This window comes from Hippocampus zosterae, chromosome 12 (assembly GCF_025434085.1).
Source record: "Hippocampus zosterae strain Florida chromosome 12, ASM2543408v3, whole genome shotgun sequence".
Taxonomy (NCBI): domain Eukaryota; kingdom Metazoa; phylum Chordata; class Actinopteri; order Syngnathiformes; family Syngnathidae; genus Hippocampus; species Hippocampus zosterae.
Window position 1 is genome coordinate 2,214,937 of NC_067462.1, and position 15,049 is coordinate 2,229,985.

Below are 15,049 nucleotides of genomic sequence, written 5' to 3' on the forward strand. Positions count from 1 at the left end.
CGCGGTAATCCAACGTTTCTTGACTTGAAGTCTCGTTTTTCAAAATTCATCTTCATGAGGTCGGAGGAGAATCAAGCTGACAGAAGAGTCGCCTGGTTTTCATGGCAAGATTTCAGGAAGAGAGTTTAATGATGCGGAGACAACGGTTATTGCAAAATGGTCCAAATGGATCAAGGACGACAACTCGACCAAATTTGCCCAGAGGGGAAAGATTTAAAAAAAAAAAAAAAAAAGGCAAGAAAAACACAAGAGCGCATTTCACAACTGATTTTCTTCTAGATAGTACTGTTGAGTAAACGTGGCCGGCAAGTCAAAGGCCCATTCGGTGCCCCATGAATAAGGTGTGATGCACTTCAAAAGGAGATTATACAGTACAGATTTCCATGGCACACTACAATTGTCTTTTTCTTTGCTTTCTGCTCGTCTTTTATCATCTGGATAATATGGTAAAAAGCACATGCCTCTTGAACACTGCATCTTCCCAATGCTAACCAATAGGTTATCAATGGAGCTTTTCTTTTTTCTTTTTCTTTTTTGAGAGAGAGACGTTTAACAATTATATTGTCATAATTACAAGTCGCTCCAAACCTGAGTAGTCACGTCGTAATTGTCTAAACATACAAAAACGTATGTACATTTGTCTCCACTGGCTGTGAATGTCGAACATCCCTTTGATGGAAAAACTTACAACTTAAAACGGGACTCGAGGGGGGGGGTAGAAAACAAATCAAAGTTCCAGGGGAAATGAAATGTCACTAAACAAAAGGCGTCCATCAATATTGCAATGAGGAATGACAACCAACAGAAGTTCAACTTCCTCTCCAGCTGGCCGTTGGCGCGCCGCTTAAAATTGCATAACACTTAAATAGAAAAGCCAGAGGGAAAAAAATGAAGAAGGCGCCTCGTCCTTGTAATACTTTTGTTTTCCTATACGGAGATGTGAAATGCAGGGGGTGGGGGGGGGGTGTTTCCCGTCAATGTAAATGCACACTTCCACCTGCCGCCCACACACGCACGCAACCTCTGCGTGTGCTCGGGCGCATTTCAGGAAGGCGAGACCAGCAGCAATTAGACACCACGGAGAACGATGGGACTGGCGATCACAGCCCAGAGGTCAGAGTACGGAGGCTTTAAGGTCCGCTTTGTTTCTTCTATCGCAAGCCCACACATATACTTTTTTTTTTACAATGTTCTGCCATTCAGTATTGGATAAAGGGTATATAATCCCCCAGGTTTGCGCCTAGGGCGCTTAACCGGGGGGATGCGCATAGTAGTGTGAACCGTGAGCCGTTTCTTGCATTTCCCATGTGATGGAAGCACGGCTGCAGAAGGCTTGGCTTCAGTGTCTCTGGTCTCCCACTTCACGGGGCGACCCGCTAGGAGGGAGGTACTGCTGAGAGGTCCGCAGCCCACCTGAGTGCAACAGGAGGAGGAGGCGGAGGTTAGCCAGAGCGCCGCAAAGCTCGACGCGACACACTGTGCTAGCAACAAGTACCTGCAGCACCAGTGCCGCCCTTGGAGAGTTTGCCCGGTTTGGAGCAAGAAGAAGCAGACGAGGAGGAGGAGGAGGAGGAAGGGTGCTGGTTGTGGTTGGCCTCGGAGTGTGCCCTCTTTCGGGACGACGACAAAGTCAAAGACGCGGACCCGCTATGAGGAAGCGTGATTCCTTCGAGCGTCAGCAGTCCCGGGGGGCCCCGAAACAGGCCGTCGGAGGCCCCTTGTCCGTTGCCGCTGTGAGCGTGTTGGCTGTGGTGACTGTATTTGTGAGGGCGGTGATCTGCGCCTCGGTGCGCTTTGTCCTTGCCCACCAGCGGACTGGAATGTTTACTCCTGTTGTTGTTGGCGGCGGCGGCGCCGCCACCGCCGCCTTCGTCCGATGAACTGTGGCGCTCTGCTGAGGAGGAAACCTTGATTTTCATCTTGAGCTCCTCCTTGCTTCTGTCCAGCTGGGAGCTTCCTCCAGTGGCGGGAATTGCCAGGTGGAGGTTGAGGGAACCTTTGTCCCATTTGTCGCCGTGATGGCGCCTGTCCTGCCCCGACGCCGCGCAAGCAACTCGATTCTTCATGGGCGAGGCAGTGCAGGTGTTGCTCCCGCTACCTAAATGATGGCCACTTTGGGACATTTGATGCGTCTGGGAATACTTCCTGTGATCGACTTGGCTCAAAGACGGCGGTGCATAGTTTGAGGACGACGACGGATCCCCTCTCATGTTGTTCTCCGCCAGCGCGGGCTGCTGCTGCTGCTCCTGTCGGCTTTTCTGCCCGGAGGCGGCGCCGTCCGCTCCGTGTTTTTCTCTGTATTTGTCCAGCGAAAGTTTAGGAGCCGAGGAGTGCTGCGGCGCCGGCGCGTAAGATGATGAAGTCGGCGGTTGATGCTTGCCGGCTCCGCTTGCGCACGCTCCTTTGAGTTCCTGTTTGATGTTAACATCGGCGGTTTTCTCGGTCTTGATCGCTAACGGAGGCGGATGCGAAGTGGAAGCAGACGCCTGCAAGGACGGCGTCTGATCTTGGTGGGAGGTGCTGAGGGGTTCTGGTTTTATACAGCTGGAAGAATACCCTGCTTGACTCAGGTTGGTCTGGGGCCACTCGCTGTGGCTGGGCGGGTTGTAAGGGCCAGCCAGGGAGTTCAGAGACAGTGGCGCGCCTCCAGACTGAGCAGAAATCGACACGAAGGCGCCGCCTGATTTGGAAAAACTTGAGCGGGGCACTCCAACAAGGGAGCCGTCCAGCAGGGAATGGTCTTGGAGCATCGAAGGTCCGGCAATGGAGGAATCCGTCAATTGGCTGCTCTCACATTTGGGCTTCTTGGCAGCTTGGGTTGCCTGCGATGTAGGGAAAACGTGGTTACTATGCTACGATACAAATCAGAAAATCCCATGCATATATTCTTTATCCTCTGTGAACTTCTGCTTCAGTGGCTTACTGGGCAAACGTGACCATCATCAATTCAACTGATGAGCTATTGTCGTGCACACCGGGAGGAGCAGCCCAATATCCACCAAATTGGAGGGGGAGGGCGGAAACTTGCAAAAGCTCGAATTCTTCACATACTATTTGAATGGCATCTTTCAAACGCTGTCTTTTTTTTTTTCTTCCGTGAAGCAATTGCGTTCATTTCAGTTGGGAAAAAAATATTTAAGATACAGATTTGTCTTACTCTCCAGTTGCGTATTCTCTTTAACCGGCTGGGCGTCTTTTCCAAAATCTGCAGGAACTCGTGCGTCAACTCTGGCAAGCAGAAGAGAGTTGCATTATTCGGGTCCTCCAGTTACGAGCAAGCAAGTGCACGAGCGCCTCGTCTTACCATCGAGCAGCTCGAGCGTAACTGAGCTGTCCACGTACACCCACCAGTGTTTGCCATCGGTCGACACCGGGATCTCCCAGTTGGACCACTTGCACGCCAGGTGAATACACACACAGGCAATCACTGTGGGCTTGTACTGGAGGCAGAATGTAGTGAGGTGTAGACTGTTGGGTGTGAACGTATGCCCGTGGACAAAGAGTGTGTGAGAGGGTGAGAGAGTGTGTGTATGCGTATGTGAAGAGAATGAGTGGATTGAGGCGTTCCAGCCGTGGTCAGGATTGGTCCCACATGTGAACAAAAGAGGAGGACAGAAGGCGCAAATGGGTTTAATTCATTGCATTTAGAAACACGAGAAAAAGCTGGGGGGGAAAAAGTGTTTTTAAACTGTATGAGTTCATATTACAAAAATAAGTAACAGTAAAATAAGTCACGTCAAGCCATTTAAGAAATGAGGAGGAACTGGACTATAGGCTGAGGAATAGAAATGGCCGAGGGCCTCGGTTAAGCGTGAATTCACTGCTGGAAATATGTAACGGACACCCTCTGTCGTGGAATTTCATTTGCGTCGCCATAGCAAACCACAACTAAAAAAAATATATTCATGGCGACGGCTATGGTGCCAATCATTGTTTCGATTTCTTAACCTGTCCAAAAGCTTTGACTTGGACCGCATGAACCACACTTGGAAAAATCAAATGCCAAGTCTAAGGAGGTCGTTCATCTCCATACGGGCAAATTAGCGAAGGTTGGGCTCACTTGAACAGCCCAGTTAGAACAAATAATCCAGTATGAGATCTGACAAGTTGCCCCTATCAAGGCTAAATTGATCACAGCTGGAAAAAAAAGTGTCTCCGAGTAACGTTTGGCTTTGCATTGGCAAAAGAAAAAAAACCTGCCTTAAAGGTGTATTTAGCTCAGTTGGGGATGAAAAATGGGATTCATGAAACATGTTTCAACAAACCCTTTAAGGACCCGCTTTCAAATTCATTTCGAGTCAAGCTTGAAATGCAACAATGTGGTCACCCAAAACATTTCACACCTCCTCCAAATTTGGTCATCCAAATTCCAGTTTAGCACGCAGGTCGTTAATGGGTAAGATTCAACTTAGTTTGGGGGGGGGGTAGGAGAAAATATGTGCATTGACAGAGAATCATACGTCAACATATGCAGAACATGAATATGAAGAGAATTGAAAAAGAAAAAAAAAAAAGATTTTGCGGTACTTACCGGAAGGGCCTCTATGAGAAATGTTTACATCTGTGAAATCTTTCGCGGCTATTCAGGCTACCAAAGTGTCTTTTCGAACTCTGCACTTTTTCGCAACCGAATAAACATGTGGCGTTTCAAGCGCACCACTACACTTCGCATCTTGCATTCAACCCATCGGTGCCAACACATGGTCCCTTGTACAATACACCGCACCGCGACCGGGGCCGGGAACGCCACAAGCCAGCAGCCCCCGTCCCGCCCTCCCCCTTTTGCAAGGAGGGAGGGCGGCGGCGGGCCGCAGGCCGGCATCCCGACAGCCACCGTCGCAAGGAGGGCCCGTTGGACACTGAAAGGGTACCCTGCATTACGGGAAGCAACGGTGTGCAGTCAAAGTGCAACAAAGGAGGGGCAGGATAACAACCTGTTGGTAGCCATGAAATAAGAAGTCTGTGCCAGATCCTTGCTCGCTGTGGGAGACACAAAGACAAACCACATGACAGGGGAAAGTCGTTACAATTTCGTTAACTCCAAAAACAACAACAACGGGAAAGCGTTTGCTTTTGTGCCGTCTGCGTTCTTTTGATTTGCGAGAAAAATCACACGTCGTTTTTTTTTTCCTTTGTGCTTTGACGCCCATTGAAAAGCATTCGGCCAAGACCAAAATGGAAAAGAAGCACAAATTATAATTTGGTCGCGCTGACACTTTCTTGTGAGTGGCACAAAGTTGACGCCGGGCTGATTTTACAATTGGGCCACATGTGCCAAAAATAAATCCTGTTTCGAGAAACTTGCCACGGATAGCATAAATTGTCCTACGGAGAAGCGCGACAGCTAAAACGCTCCTCAAACGGGCACCGAGCTGCAAAACCTGCTGCCACAATCTGCAACATTGTTTCAACTTTAACTGGCGAGCCAGGGGCAAGTTGAGGCCATTCTTACAAAGGCCTAAAAGCCTAAGGCAGGCCAAATGATGCCTGAAAATAAAATAGAAAAACGGAAGAGGACGGCGACCATTGCGACATCCTGTATCGGCGTGATCCGAGTCACTGTAGCACAAAGTATCACTGCGACATGAGCGCAAATGCTTCCAATTCGGTCTTGGACTTGGCCTCGCGTGCGTCTCGAGCGTCCAATCGTCAGCCAACAAAGTCAAAATGTATTCCAAGGTGAGCAATCAAGTCATCGGGCTGTCGCGGGTCCACGCGCCTATTTTCAGAGGCGGACGTAGATAAGAGCAGAGGGCACAAAAAGCAAAGAAAGAAGCTTCTACCTCGCACTAGCTGGGAACATTTCACCACATCAGTGTGTGGGTGATCAATAGTAATTTCAAAGCCTGGAACAAAATACATGACAGGTGAGTTCAACACAGACAGCTGGGAGGTGACGTGTCATTTTTCTCTCGCCGTTATTCCGACTGCGCAAACAATGGCAAGTGAGGGTCGAAGTGGGCCAGAGGATTTGGGTTTTGGGGGCTGTCAATAATTTGGTGAGGCAAACCAAGTAATCCGGCGCTCGGATTTAAAGGGGACACATGATGGAAAACGGACTTTGGAATGGCTTTTTGCACAATTATATCGTAAAGTCTTTGGGTCTCTGAAGAGTGAAACAACCGAGTCGATCTTTTGAGAGCCATTTCCCAAAACGTGGATATGAGCGAGCCCTTCGCAATTTGGCCGAATCGCCGAGCTGGCGATGTACGTTGTCCCTCCTCAACACAATTTCTCCTCGCACGTTTTTAACAGTGAGACTGGTTGACGAGCCGCGTTTTCAACAAACGTCATCAGAGACCTTTTGCTACAGACACTTGAGAAATGAAATTGTCGTTTAAAAAAAAAAACGAAAAACACATCCTATGTCCCCTTTAATTGGACGTCCGAGAAAGCCACTTTGAGAGCGAACTGAAAAAAGAATGACATGTCACCTGAATGCCAATCCATCAAGTCAAAAGTACCAACAAACGGTTGATGTTGAAGTAGACAAAGAAACGGACTAACAGGAAACCCTCAGGTGTGGTAAAGCCAATATTGTATACGATACACATTCTGTAGTGCTCGCTCTCTCGCTCGCTCTCATATCATCCACTCGGGTCACCACTACTTACCAAGCGTCTGCAGCACTATGGATTCAAGTATCACCAGCTCTTGAGCTTGCTGGAGGTAGGCCTGAAGTTTGATAGACAGTCATTACATAACAATTGTAATGAGTCTATGATCTCACCTAAGAGCTGAGTTGAAATGACCAAAGCTGAAACCAGAGAGGCCATTACGCTATTTAACCTAAGCGCGTGGAGCTGCTTGGACCGTGCCAACAGCGAAAATGACCCCGACGACGGGGAGTGGCGCGGCCTTATACATTGGGTAACCGTGGCCAATGGGTGGCTGGAAAGGTGACGCGCGGAAAGGAACATGAAAAGAAAAAAAAAAAAGAGAAGGGGAGAAAAAAAAAAGACACCATACTTGACAGAGAGAGCCCCTAACTTACATTACTCTTAGTGTCAAGAGGTGATTCTTGGGGGTTTAAGCAGGCGTGCGCCACTTTAATCACATATTCCAGTTTCCGTGGCTGTTCTTCCACTTTGGCGGCCAAAAATAGCGTCGTAGGAGATATTGTCTGTCATGGAAATCACAAAACACGTTAGAATATCTGTCTTCAACGTGTAACGATGGGTTAAAAAAATGAAATCAATGTTAAAAAAGACGATAGGACTTACATTCCTGTGAAATTTGGTGAACGAGTGGTGCATGTAAAATCTATGCATGTAAACAATTGCTGTATTTATAGTTAGTTGAGAGCTGGAATGTGCGTTAAGGGAAAGATTTGCATTGTTGGCTCACTTATCATCTCTTTTCAGTCCCGGTGAAAACAAGTACCAAAGGTTCTTCAGTTCAAAATGGAATTCAGATCCGAAGGCAACAATTTTTTTTTTGTCTGAACTTGCGGTCACTAACCTACACAAACACACACAAAAACTGCCCGAAAAACATTTCTAGGCTTCTCAACAACCACCCATCCATTTTAAATAACACTAGAGTTCAGTTTAAACTGTCCATTAACCTGGAAATTTGGGGAGACGCTGGAGTACTATTAGTATAAGTGCAGCAAGCGTCTATATTTATTTGTATAATTTGAGGCCAGTTTCATTGACACATTTTTTTTTTTACTGTAAGGCAGATGTGCTGACCAATAAGTACGGCGTTAAGTGAGCGTCCCCTCTACCACGTACGTGCTTATGTCGGAACCGCAGAGCCGCTTTAGGCACGGCCCAAATTCCTCCCTCAGTGTTGCGCAAACGGCGCTTCGTGCACAGATATATCAGTCGGTCTGTGAAGCGCGACGAACAAATACCTCGGGCGTCCTTCTCTGTCGGAATTAAGAGCAACCCCGGGGCAGGTTTTAGCGAACAGGTGGCTGACTACGTTGACACAGCCCCAAACACGACCAACGGCCTATTTCTTATCAACGCGAAGCTTCAGCTAGCGAGTTAGCATGCTACATGCCGGCCGCGGCTAAGCTAAGCACATCGCGTTCCCGTCAGCTTAGCTGCGAAGGACCGCAAACCATTTACGTAACGCACTTCAAACTAAGTCGTCGCTCTTCAACTATGCTTCAAGAAAGACGTCAGATCCGCACCGGGGTTCCGATCGGATCGTTCATTAGCTTCCCCGTCTGGCCGCAGAAGCGGTTTGTTTACGAAGGATACACATTGAGTCTCTGTCCCATGTCTTGGATCAGATTCGCCGCTTGTTGCCGGTAAGACAGCTCTCGGTCCGGTTCTACTCCGCATCGGCGAGACGGCGTGCTTTCGAGCTGCTCCCGGCTGAAAACCCATCTCGAAGAAGATCCCCGGCTCGCCGCCATTGCTCTTCGACAGTCACGGAGAACGCGGAGATGACGTCGGCGGACGACCGGAAACCGCGGGAAATCATTTCAAATCGAATCAAAATGAAATAATGTACGTTGAAATCGACTTTATTTACATACTGGGGGGTTAGGCAAAGACAACCAGGCTAAACAAATTAGGAAACAAGAACACTGATATAGACGCCTTTCGAGGGTGATATCCGGGTGGTTGTTTTATTTCGGTTTTTGTTGTTTGCTTGATACAAACAAGTTCATACCAGGAACGCTTTCAACGTTCCGATATTTATTGATGTCCTAAAATGAGGACTAAAAAGCAAGACCACGTGGTGATATCGGAGCCAGACCTCCATCATCAAGTTTGCGGAAGGCTCTTTTCGAGGTATGTATAAAATGTTTGGCTGGGGTGACTTTCAATAACTTAATTTTAAACAATTTAGACTACTTCATTGCTAGCTTGCGAGCGAAGATTATCGCTACAGCACACTCCCTGTTTCACTGACAAAAGAGCATTCCTGATTCTCTCACATTAATTAGATCAACGGAACAGTAATTTAGTCGGACAGTTCCTCAAAGAAAATGCACTACGTTTGAATTTCAATTTGGTCTATTTTTGAATCCGCTTACCTGTTGCAATATGAATTACGGCCGCCATTCTGAAGCAATTGACTAATGTCACATCTTTTCAACTGTTACTTCGCATATTCAAGCTAGAGCAGTAAAGGAGACGAATGAAGTCATTTTAAGCAGTTTCTCCTGTTTTCATAATGACCTTACCCTACCTTGATCAAATGACATAAAGGGGTTTGCTTACTATGGTGGTGTCATCAGAGAAAACTCACTTTTGGCCACAAGGATGGTATGACATCATGCTGAAATGGCCAATAAATTTTGACGTACACTTTCTGAAATGAACTAGTCAATTAAATACACTTTTCCAATATGTTTCATTTGATTTGTCGTCAAATTTCACCACAAAACTGTCCCAAGTCGGTGTAGCTCATACACAGTTCACAGAAATGGGTATGATTAATGTTGGAATTTTTGCAATAAAACAACCCAACACATATGTTTTTATTGTGTTGGCTGCGTTATGAAGTCTGCTGAAGAAACCGTAACATATTTCATTTCAGCCAAACATATTCGTGTCTGGTTGTTTCTTTTCTCACTTATTGGATTCCAAATGTCTGAAATGGAATCATTAAAATCACTGCTAAAAAAGTAACCACCAACAACAACAGAGTCTGAATCAACAATGACCCCGAGATTTGAACTCCGTCAAAGCTTGGAGTCATTCTTCTTGTGACTCAAATGTTTCTTTTTTGAGGCCCAGAAACTCCAGGGCATTCCCAGCGAGTAACTTGTCCTGTAAAACAAAAAGACAGTTGTTGGGGACAAAAAGGCGGAGTAACCCAGCAGACGCAGCAAATGGAGCCTCCATAAGGTACAGTGTCAAACATGATGACTACCTTCACTGTCTCATCAAATTCTGTCATTGACTCAATCACAGATCCGGGTTGGAGCTCGCCCAGTGGGAATGGGTAATCCGTTCCAAGCATCACTTTATCCTGAGAAAGAAAACAACTCAAGTTCCACCCCTCAGGATGTCCAGTCACAGTGCGGGGGGTCTTTTCCGGCACAAGGCACGGCGTGCGTCTTACTTTTCCGATGACATCAGTCAGCAACTTGAGGGAGACGGGGTCGTGAACGAGGGAGTCGGTGTAAAAAGATCCCAGGTATTTCCGGGGATTGCACTCGTTGTCCACGGCACACAAGTCAGGCCGAACTTTATGGCCGTGTTCAATTCTACCAATGGAGAAGGGGAAGGAGCCTCCTGTTCGAACAAAGCGGAATACATTTTTTTATTGTCGTCGATAAAGCGTGGCCGCTCTCTTATGAAACGTCTTCTTTACCTCCGTGAGCGAAGCAGACTTTCAGTTTCGGGAATCTCTCAAAGACCCCTCCGAAAATCATTGAGCAAATAGCCATCGTGGTCTCTGTTGGCATGCCTTTTTGGTGGATACGAGAAATACGAAAGTCCAATTTGGTGGCATTTCACAATGAAAGCAGTGCACATTTCCGATTTATGGATTGGACGAACACAGCTCTCGATTTAAACAGTAGCAAAGTGATGTCTCCATCACCTCGTACGCATTCTCGTGTCCTATTTCAGTGTAAAATAGATCTTAAATTTGATCCTTTCAATTTTCCACAAACAAATTACAAGAGCATGTTAAGCAGGCACTCATTAGGCCACCTCGATTTTGATTATTTTGAATGAATCATTCATTTGGATCTCAAATGTGTGATTGTAGCTTGTAACTGGAAACAATATCCAAGATATCCTGTTTGTACTTCATCCTCCTCACCCACCAGCCAGGGCAGCCAATACTTAGCCATCCTCCCATCCGTCTGCATGTCCCACGGGTGCACAAAAATGGAGCAATTCAGCTCTTCGGCTTCCTGCGTGGGAAATAGAATGCAGCATCTGGATTTCTTAATGAGCAAACACGTGACCTCCAAAAAGGTCGTGAAGCGATGGAACGTAGGGGGGGTGGGGGGTTACAAACACCATCGCAGAGCTTCTAACGGGACGGCCGACAGTAAGCAAAATTCTTACAGCGTAGAAGGGATCCAAGTCGGCCGCGTCCAGGTTCCAGTGGTTGATATGTGAGCCGATCTGCACGCCGGGGAAACCCAGTTCCCTGACGCAGCGCCGCATCTCCAGCGCGGCCAGGTCGGGCGCTTGCATGGGCAGCGTTGCCAGGCCCACAAACCTTTTAGGGTGGCTGCGCACCGTTTGGGCCAAATTGTCATTCAAGAGGACGCAAAGATCCAAGGTGTCGTGCGGCTTGGCCTGAAAATGAAACGTCACGATTCGTTCCTAGAAGTCGGGGGTCACCGACGCCGGTCCTCGCACGTTTGAGATGTTTCCGTCCCCCGACACACTTGATTCAAATGATCAGCTCTTCGACATGAGCTTAGCTGGTAACGATTTTGACCGTTTGAATATAAGGCGCGTCGGAGGAGTGGAAACATGTCAAGCATTAGGCAAGGGGGTCCTCGAGGACCAGACTCGCTGACCCCTGATACTGTTCGTGTCCCAAAGGGATGAAGAAAAGAAGGTGCGGGTGCATCTTACCCAATAGCTGAACATGACGGGAACAGTGGAAAGGGCTTGAACCGTCACACCTGAAAATGGAGCCCCCTTGAGTTCACTTATGCGTTTTGTGCTCGTGGACTGATGTGCCGCAGGAGGCAAGCCCCCCATTACCATGTCGATCCATGTCTCGTATCCGTGCGTCTGCGTCCCAGCAGTTCTCTTGGACCACACGAAACAGCTTTCCGTCCTTCATCATCTTCGCCTCACCCTGAAACACGGTCGATGAGTTTTGGGATCAGGGTACCGGCCAACGAGGACCGAAGTTCCCTTCTGCGACCGTCGGCGTCAGCTGCGTTCAACCAACAAGTTGAACTCGTGTCGGCTGCCTAAACAGCCACATGATGGCAGCAGACGGCCAAGGAACCTTTTGCTCCAGACACCAAATTCAGACGGCGACGTGCTGAACACCCAAAAGGGTGTCAGACCAGCACGCCGTGTGCGGTTTGCAGCACAAACATACAGCGGGCCCTTACAACGGATTTTCCCATGAGGCATGAAAATGAGCTGCCTTCCTTCCCGGCCTTTGCAGGCAAGGGCGAGACCCAAACTCATCCATCTTGCCGGATGTGATCGCAAGACAATTCACGCCGCGCTCGACTCACCTTGCAGTGATGCTGAAGCTGGACGAAGCCGTCGTAGCCGTACCTCTGAAACACACATCGGAGTGGATCTCAGAAAAGGCGATCGATGGGTTCCCTTATACGGAACAGCCTCAAGTCCGTTGCACGATTTTGGACCGAGAAAGGAATTACAGTACCGTGGAGCGGATGGAGCCAACAAACCATGATCTCAAAGTACAAGTTTCGAGTCATTTATGCCACGGTGTACATTTTTAACATTACAGTCCAGCTAAATTGAGATTGGAGCCATGTGATTCAATTTCGATCCATTTAGGATTCGTGTCTGATCGGTTGTAATTAATGGCAAGTGCTGTGAGCCTTATTGTACACCGCAAAGTTCTAAAGAGACACAAAAAAAAGTTCTCGGCCAAACATTAACGAATGCCAAGCACGGCTAGTTATCGATTACGGTTGGCATACTTGCAGACGAGGTCTGGCGAGCGCTGTCCTGTTGAACGCAAACGGCAATCGTCCGGGGGCTTTTTAATGGCCAGTTAGCAAATGAAACGCAAACATGCGTACGTTTGTGATTGAGTCAAAGAAAATGTGTCTTCGCGGGACTGCGCGGATCGCCACCAGTTCATTCAAATGCGTTGAATATGCCGTTGTCCCTCCTACCTTCTTCAAATCGGGCCATTCCTTCGGTAAAATATGATTATGTATATCAACCTTCATCCTTTTGGAGGTCTGTTGGTCGCACTGCCAATGTAATAACCAGGAGGAAGTCCGGCAAAATCGGTCCCCACCCTCAGTTGGAAAGCAATGACCGTCAGGTGAAAGGAGCGCTGCTGTCATTTATTAACCGAGCTTACGACCGTGTTGTTTTCTCAACAGACTGCGTGTGTGATTCATATTCCATAAAACAAGACAATACGATGGACTGAATGGGTTTTTTTTTCTTCTTTCTACCTACATTCTTGCTGCTGGAGGCTGTAAATTTCCCCAGTGTGGGACAAATAAAGGATATCTTATCTTATCTTTATATTAAATGCAGAAGTGACTGATTCAGTGTTGTAAATGTCTGTTGCGCCACTGCAGCTTTCATGGGCAAGAAATATCACAAGTGAAAATCCATTCATAGTTCGGCATTTGCCAATTCATTTATTGGCTGATGTATTTTTTTTGTACTTGTTTAACTTGTGTCATTCACAAAAAACTGGTGGAAAAAAAACTGTTTCATCTAACATGGAAAAAGTCCGGATTATTTTTTTTTTCATGACATTACAAACGCCACCCTAGTATGTATATTCCATCTTCCGAGCCGCTTGATCCTCACTAGGGTCGCGGGGGGTGCTGGAGCCTATCCCAGCAGTCTTCGGGCAGCAGGCGGGGGACACCCTGAATTGGTTGCCAGCCAATCACAGGGCACACAGAGACGAACAACCATCCACACTCACACTCACACCTAGGGACAATTTAGAGTGTTCAATCAGCCTGCCATGCATGTTTTTTTTGGAATGTGGGAGGAAACCGGAGCACCCGGAGAAAACCCACGCAGGCCCGGGGAGAACATGCAAACTCCACACAGGGAGGCCGGAGCTGGAATCGAACCCGGTACCTCTGCACTGTGAAGCCGACGTGCTAACCACTGGACTACCGGGCCGCCAGTATGTATATTTATTGTATTTTAATGTTTCCTTTATTGAGGCAACAAACTGTTCACTGCTGGCTGTAAACACGGCACCTCCGCCCCCCCCCCCCCAAAAAAAACACGTCAGACTAGTTGAGCCAAGATTTTAATGAACAGATTTACGGTGCCGCTTCATCGCCGTAGTGAGAAGCGAAGACACCAACGGCCATCTTATGTTGCCGCTCGCTTATGCGCGCCTAACTTGAGTACATTGATTTTTTTCCCAGCGGTTTCATTTTGTTTTCTGTCTCCATGGCAAAATTGCCACAGTGTGTGTGTGTGTGTGTGTGTGTGTGTGTGTGTGTGTGTGTGTGTGTGTGACGTCTGGGAGAAGCCCGCATTTCATTCGTAAGACTTTGGCAAAGTTGTCATTGACAGAAGCAACGTAAGATGGCTGCCCTTGCAGCATGAAAAGCCATAGAATCTTCTCACAGTACCTGAGCAGAACTGAAAGTTCTTGTTGTCACCGCTTAGATCGGCAATTTGGGACGGAAAACACCAAAGCGCGAACCGTTGCCAGATTAGGTCCGTCAGTAATCCGGGCGGAGACGAGTACCAAAAAAACTGTGATCGTGGAAACAGGAGAAGACATTGAGAGTGACCAAATGTGAGTGGAGAGCATTACTACGTAGAGAGGAACACTTGAGCGCACTCATGCTCAATGTCCACGAACGTGGCATCATGTGCTCTCTCTCCACAACGAAGTATTTATTAATTTTTTTCCCCACCCGTTGTTTCATCAGCGCGGTGGTTCTTGTGAACACGCAATACTTCGGCTGCCACATGATCAAGTGAGACGTAAATATGAAGATGATAGTGACGGGATTAACCACCTCCTCTTGTCTGCGGTTCCAATGCGTGTAAGCCAATTGTGTAAGCTTCAGCTCTCACAAGACTGCTTCTCACACAGTTTTTTGACTGTGTGAGAACAGGAGATGAAGCCATTAACTGATGAAGGCCTGCTGTCAAGAATTGGACATGCTTTGAAGAGCTAAATTAGACGCGCCCTTTGTGATGCTTCGATCCTGTTTCGCCCAAAAGACCGACAAATGAAAATAAAAAGAGTGCTGGCACGGGGGGCATAATTGTTGGTAGTATTCTGTTAATTAAATTAAATTAAAACTTAATTAAATTTTTTTTGGTGTCTGTGTTGTCAGCGGCTTACTTATGCAGTATACCCGCGTGTTCCCCCTCGAGGCGGCTGGATAAACGGAGGAAAAATCTGCGTCTACGTGACAGTATCTTGCTTTATTAGAATTGGTCAG

General features: G+C 47.5%; 3 protein-coding genes and 1 long non-coding RNA gene across 6 annotated transcripts in view; 1 reads left to right on the forward strand and 3 right to left on the reverse strand.

Annotated features, from left to right (window-relative positions):
- LOC127611874 (uncharacterized) overlaps positions 1-15,049 on the forward strand; it is a 139,560-nt gene that overhangs the window by 95,216 nt on the left and 29,295 nt on the right. The gene's annotated exons all lie outside the window — the stretch shown is intronic.
- On the reverse strand, positions 1,142-4,177 carry LOC127611849 (cyclin-T2-like). The gene is made up of 4 exons (XM_052082640.1): positions 3,305-4,177; positions 3,158-3,228; positions 1,496-2,822; positions 1,142-1,413 (listed from the first exon to the last, which is right to left on the reverse strand). The coding sequence occupies exons 3-4, from the start codon at positions 2,748-2,750 to the stop codon at positions 1,340-1,342; spliced, it is 1,329 nt and encodes a 442-aa protein (XP_051938600.1). The 5' UTR covers positions 2,751-2,822; positions 3,158-3,228; positions 3,305-4,177; the 3' UTR covers positions 1,142-1,339.
- Positions 4,503-8,405, reverse strand: LOC127611864 (cyclin-T2-like). 2 transcript variants are annotated; one of them, XM_052082656.1, is made up of 6 exons: positions 8,214-8,405; positions 7,224-7,305; positions 6,995-7,123; positions 6,615-6,675; positions 5,784-5,846; positions 4,503-4,980 (listed from the first exon to the last, which is right to left on the reverse strand). In XM_052082656.1, the coding sequence occupies exons 1-6, from the start codon at positions 8,369-8,371 to the stop codon at positions 4,901-4,903; spliced, it is 573 nt and encodes a 190-aa protein (XP_051938616.1). In that variant the 5' UTR covers positions 8,372-8,405; the 3' UTR covers positions 4,503-4,900. The 2 variants fall into 2 exon arrangements, with proteins under 2 accessions (XP_051938616.1, XP_051938615.1); XM_052082655.1 differs by having other exon boundaries at positions 4,503-5,846.
- acmsd (aminocarboxymuconate semialdehyde decarboxylase) lies at positions 9,409-12,903 on the reverse strand. 2 transcript variants are annotated; one of them, XM_052082644.1, is made up of 10 exons: positions 12,773-12,903; positions 12,137-12,181; positions 11,646-11,742; positions 11,514-11,563; positions 10,992-11,228; positions 10,741-10,834; positions 10,285-10,380; positions 10,033-10,205; positions 9,841-9,939; positions 9,409-9,737 (listed from the first exon to the last, which is right to left on the reverse strand). In XM_052082644.1, the coding sequence occupies exons 1-10, from the start codon at positions 12,827-12,829 to the stop codon at positions 9,663-9,665; spliced, it is 1,023 nt and encodes a 340-aa protein (XP_051938604.1). In that variant the 5' UTR covers positions 12,830-12,903; the 3' UTR covers positions 9,409-9,662. The 2 variants fall into 2 exon arrangements, with proteins under 2 accessions (XP_051938604.1, XP_051938605.1); XM_052082645.1 differs by lacking the exon at positions 10,285-10,380.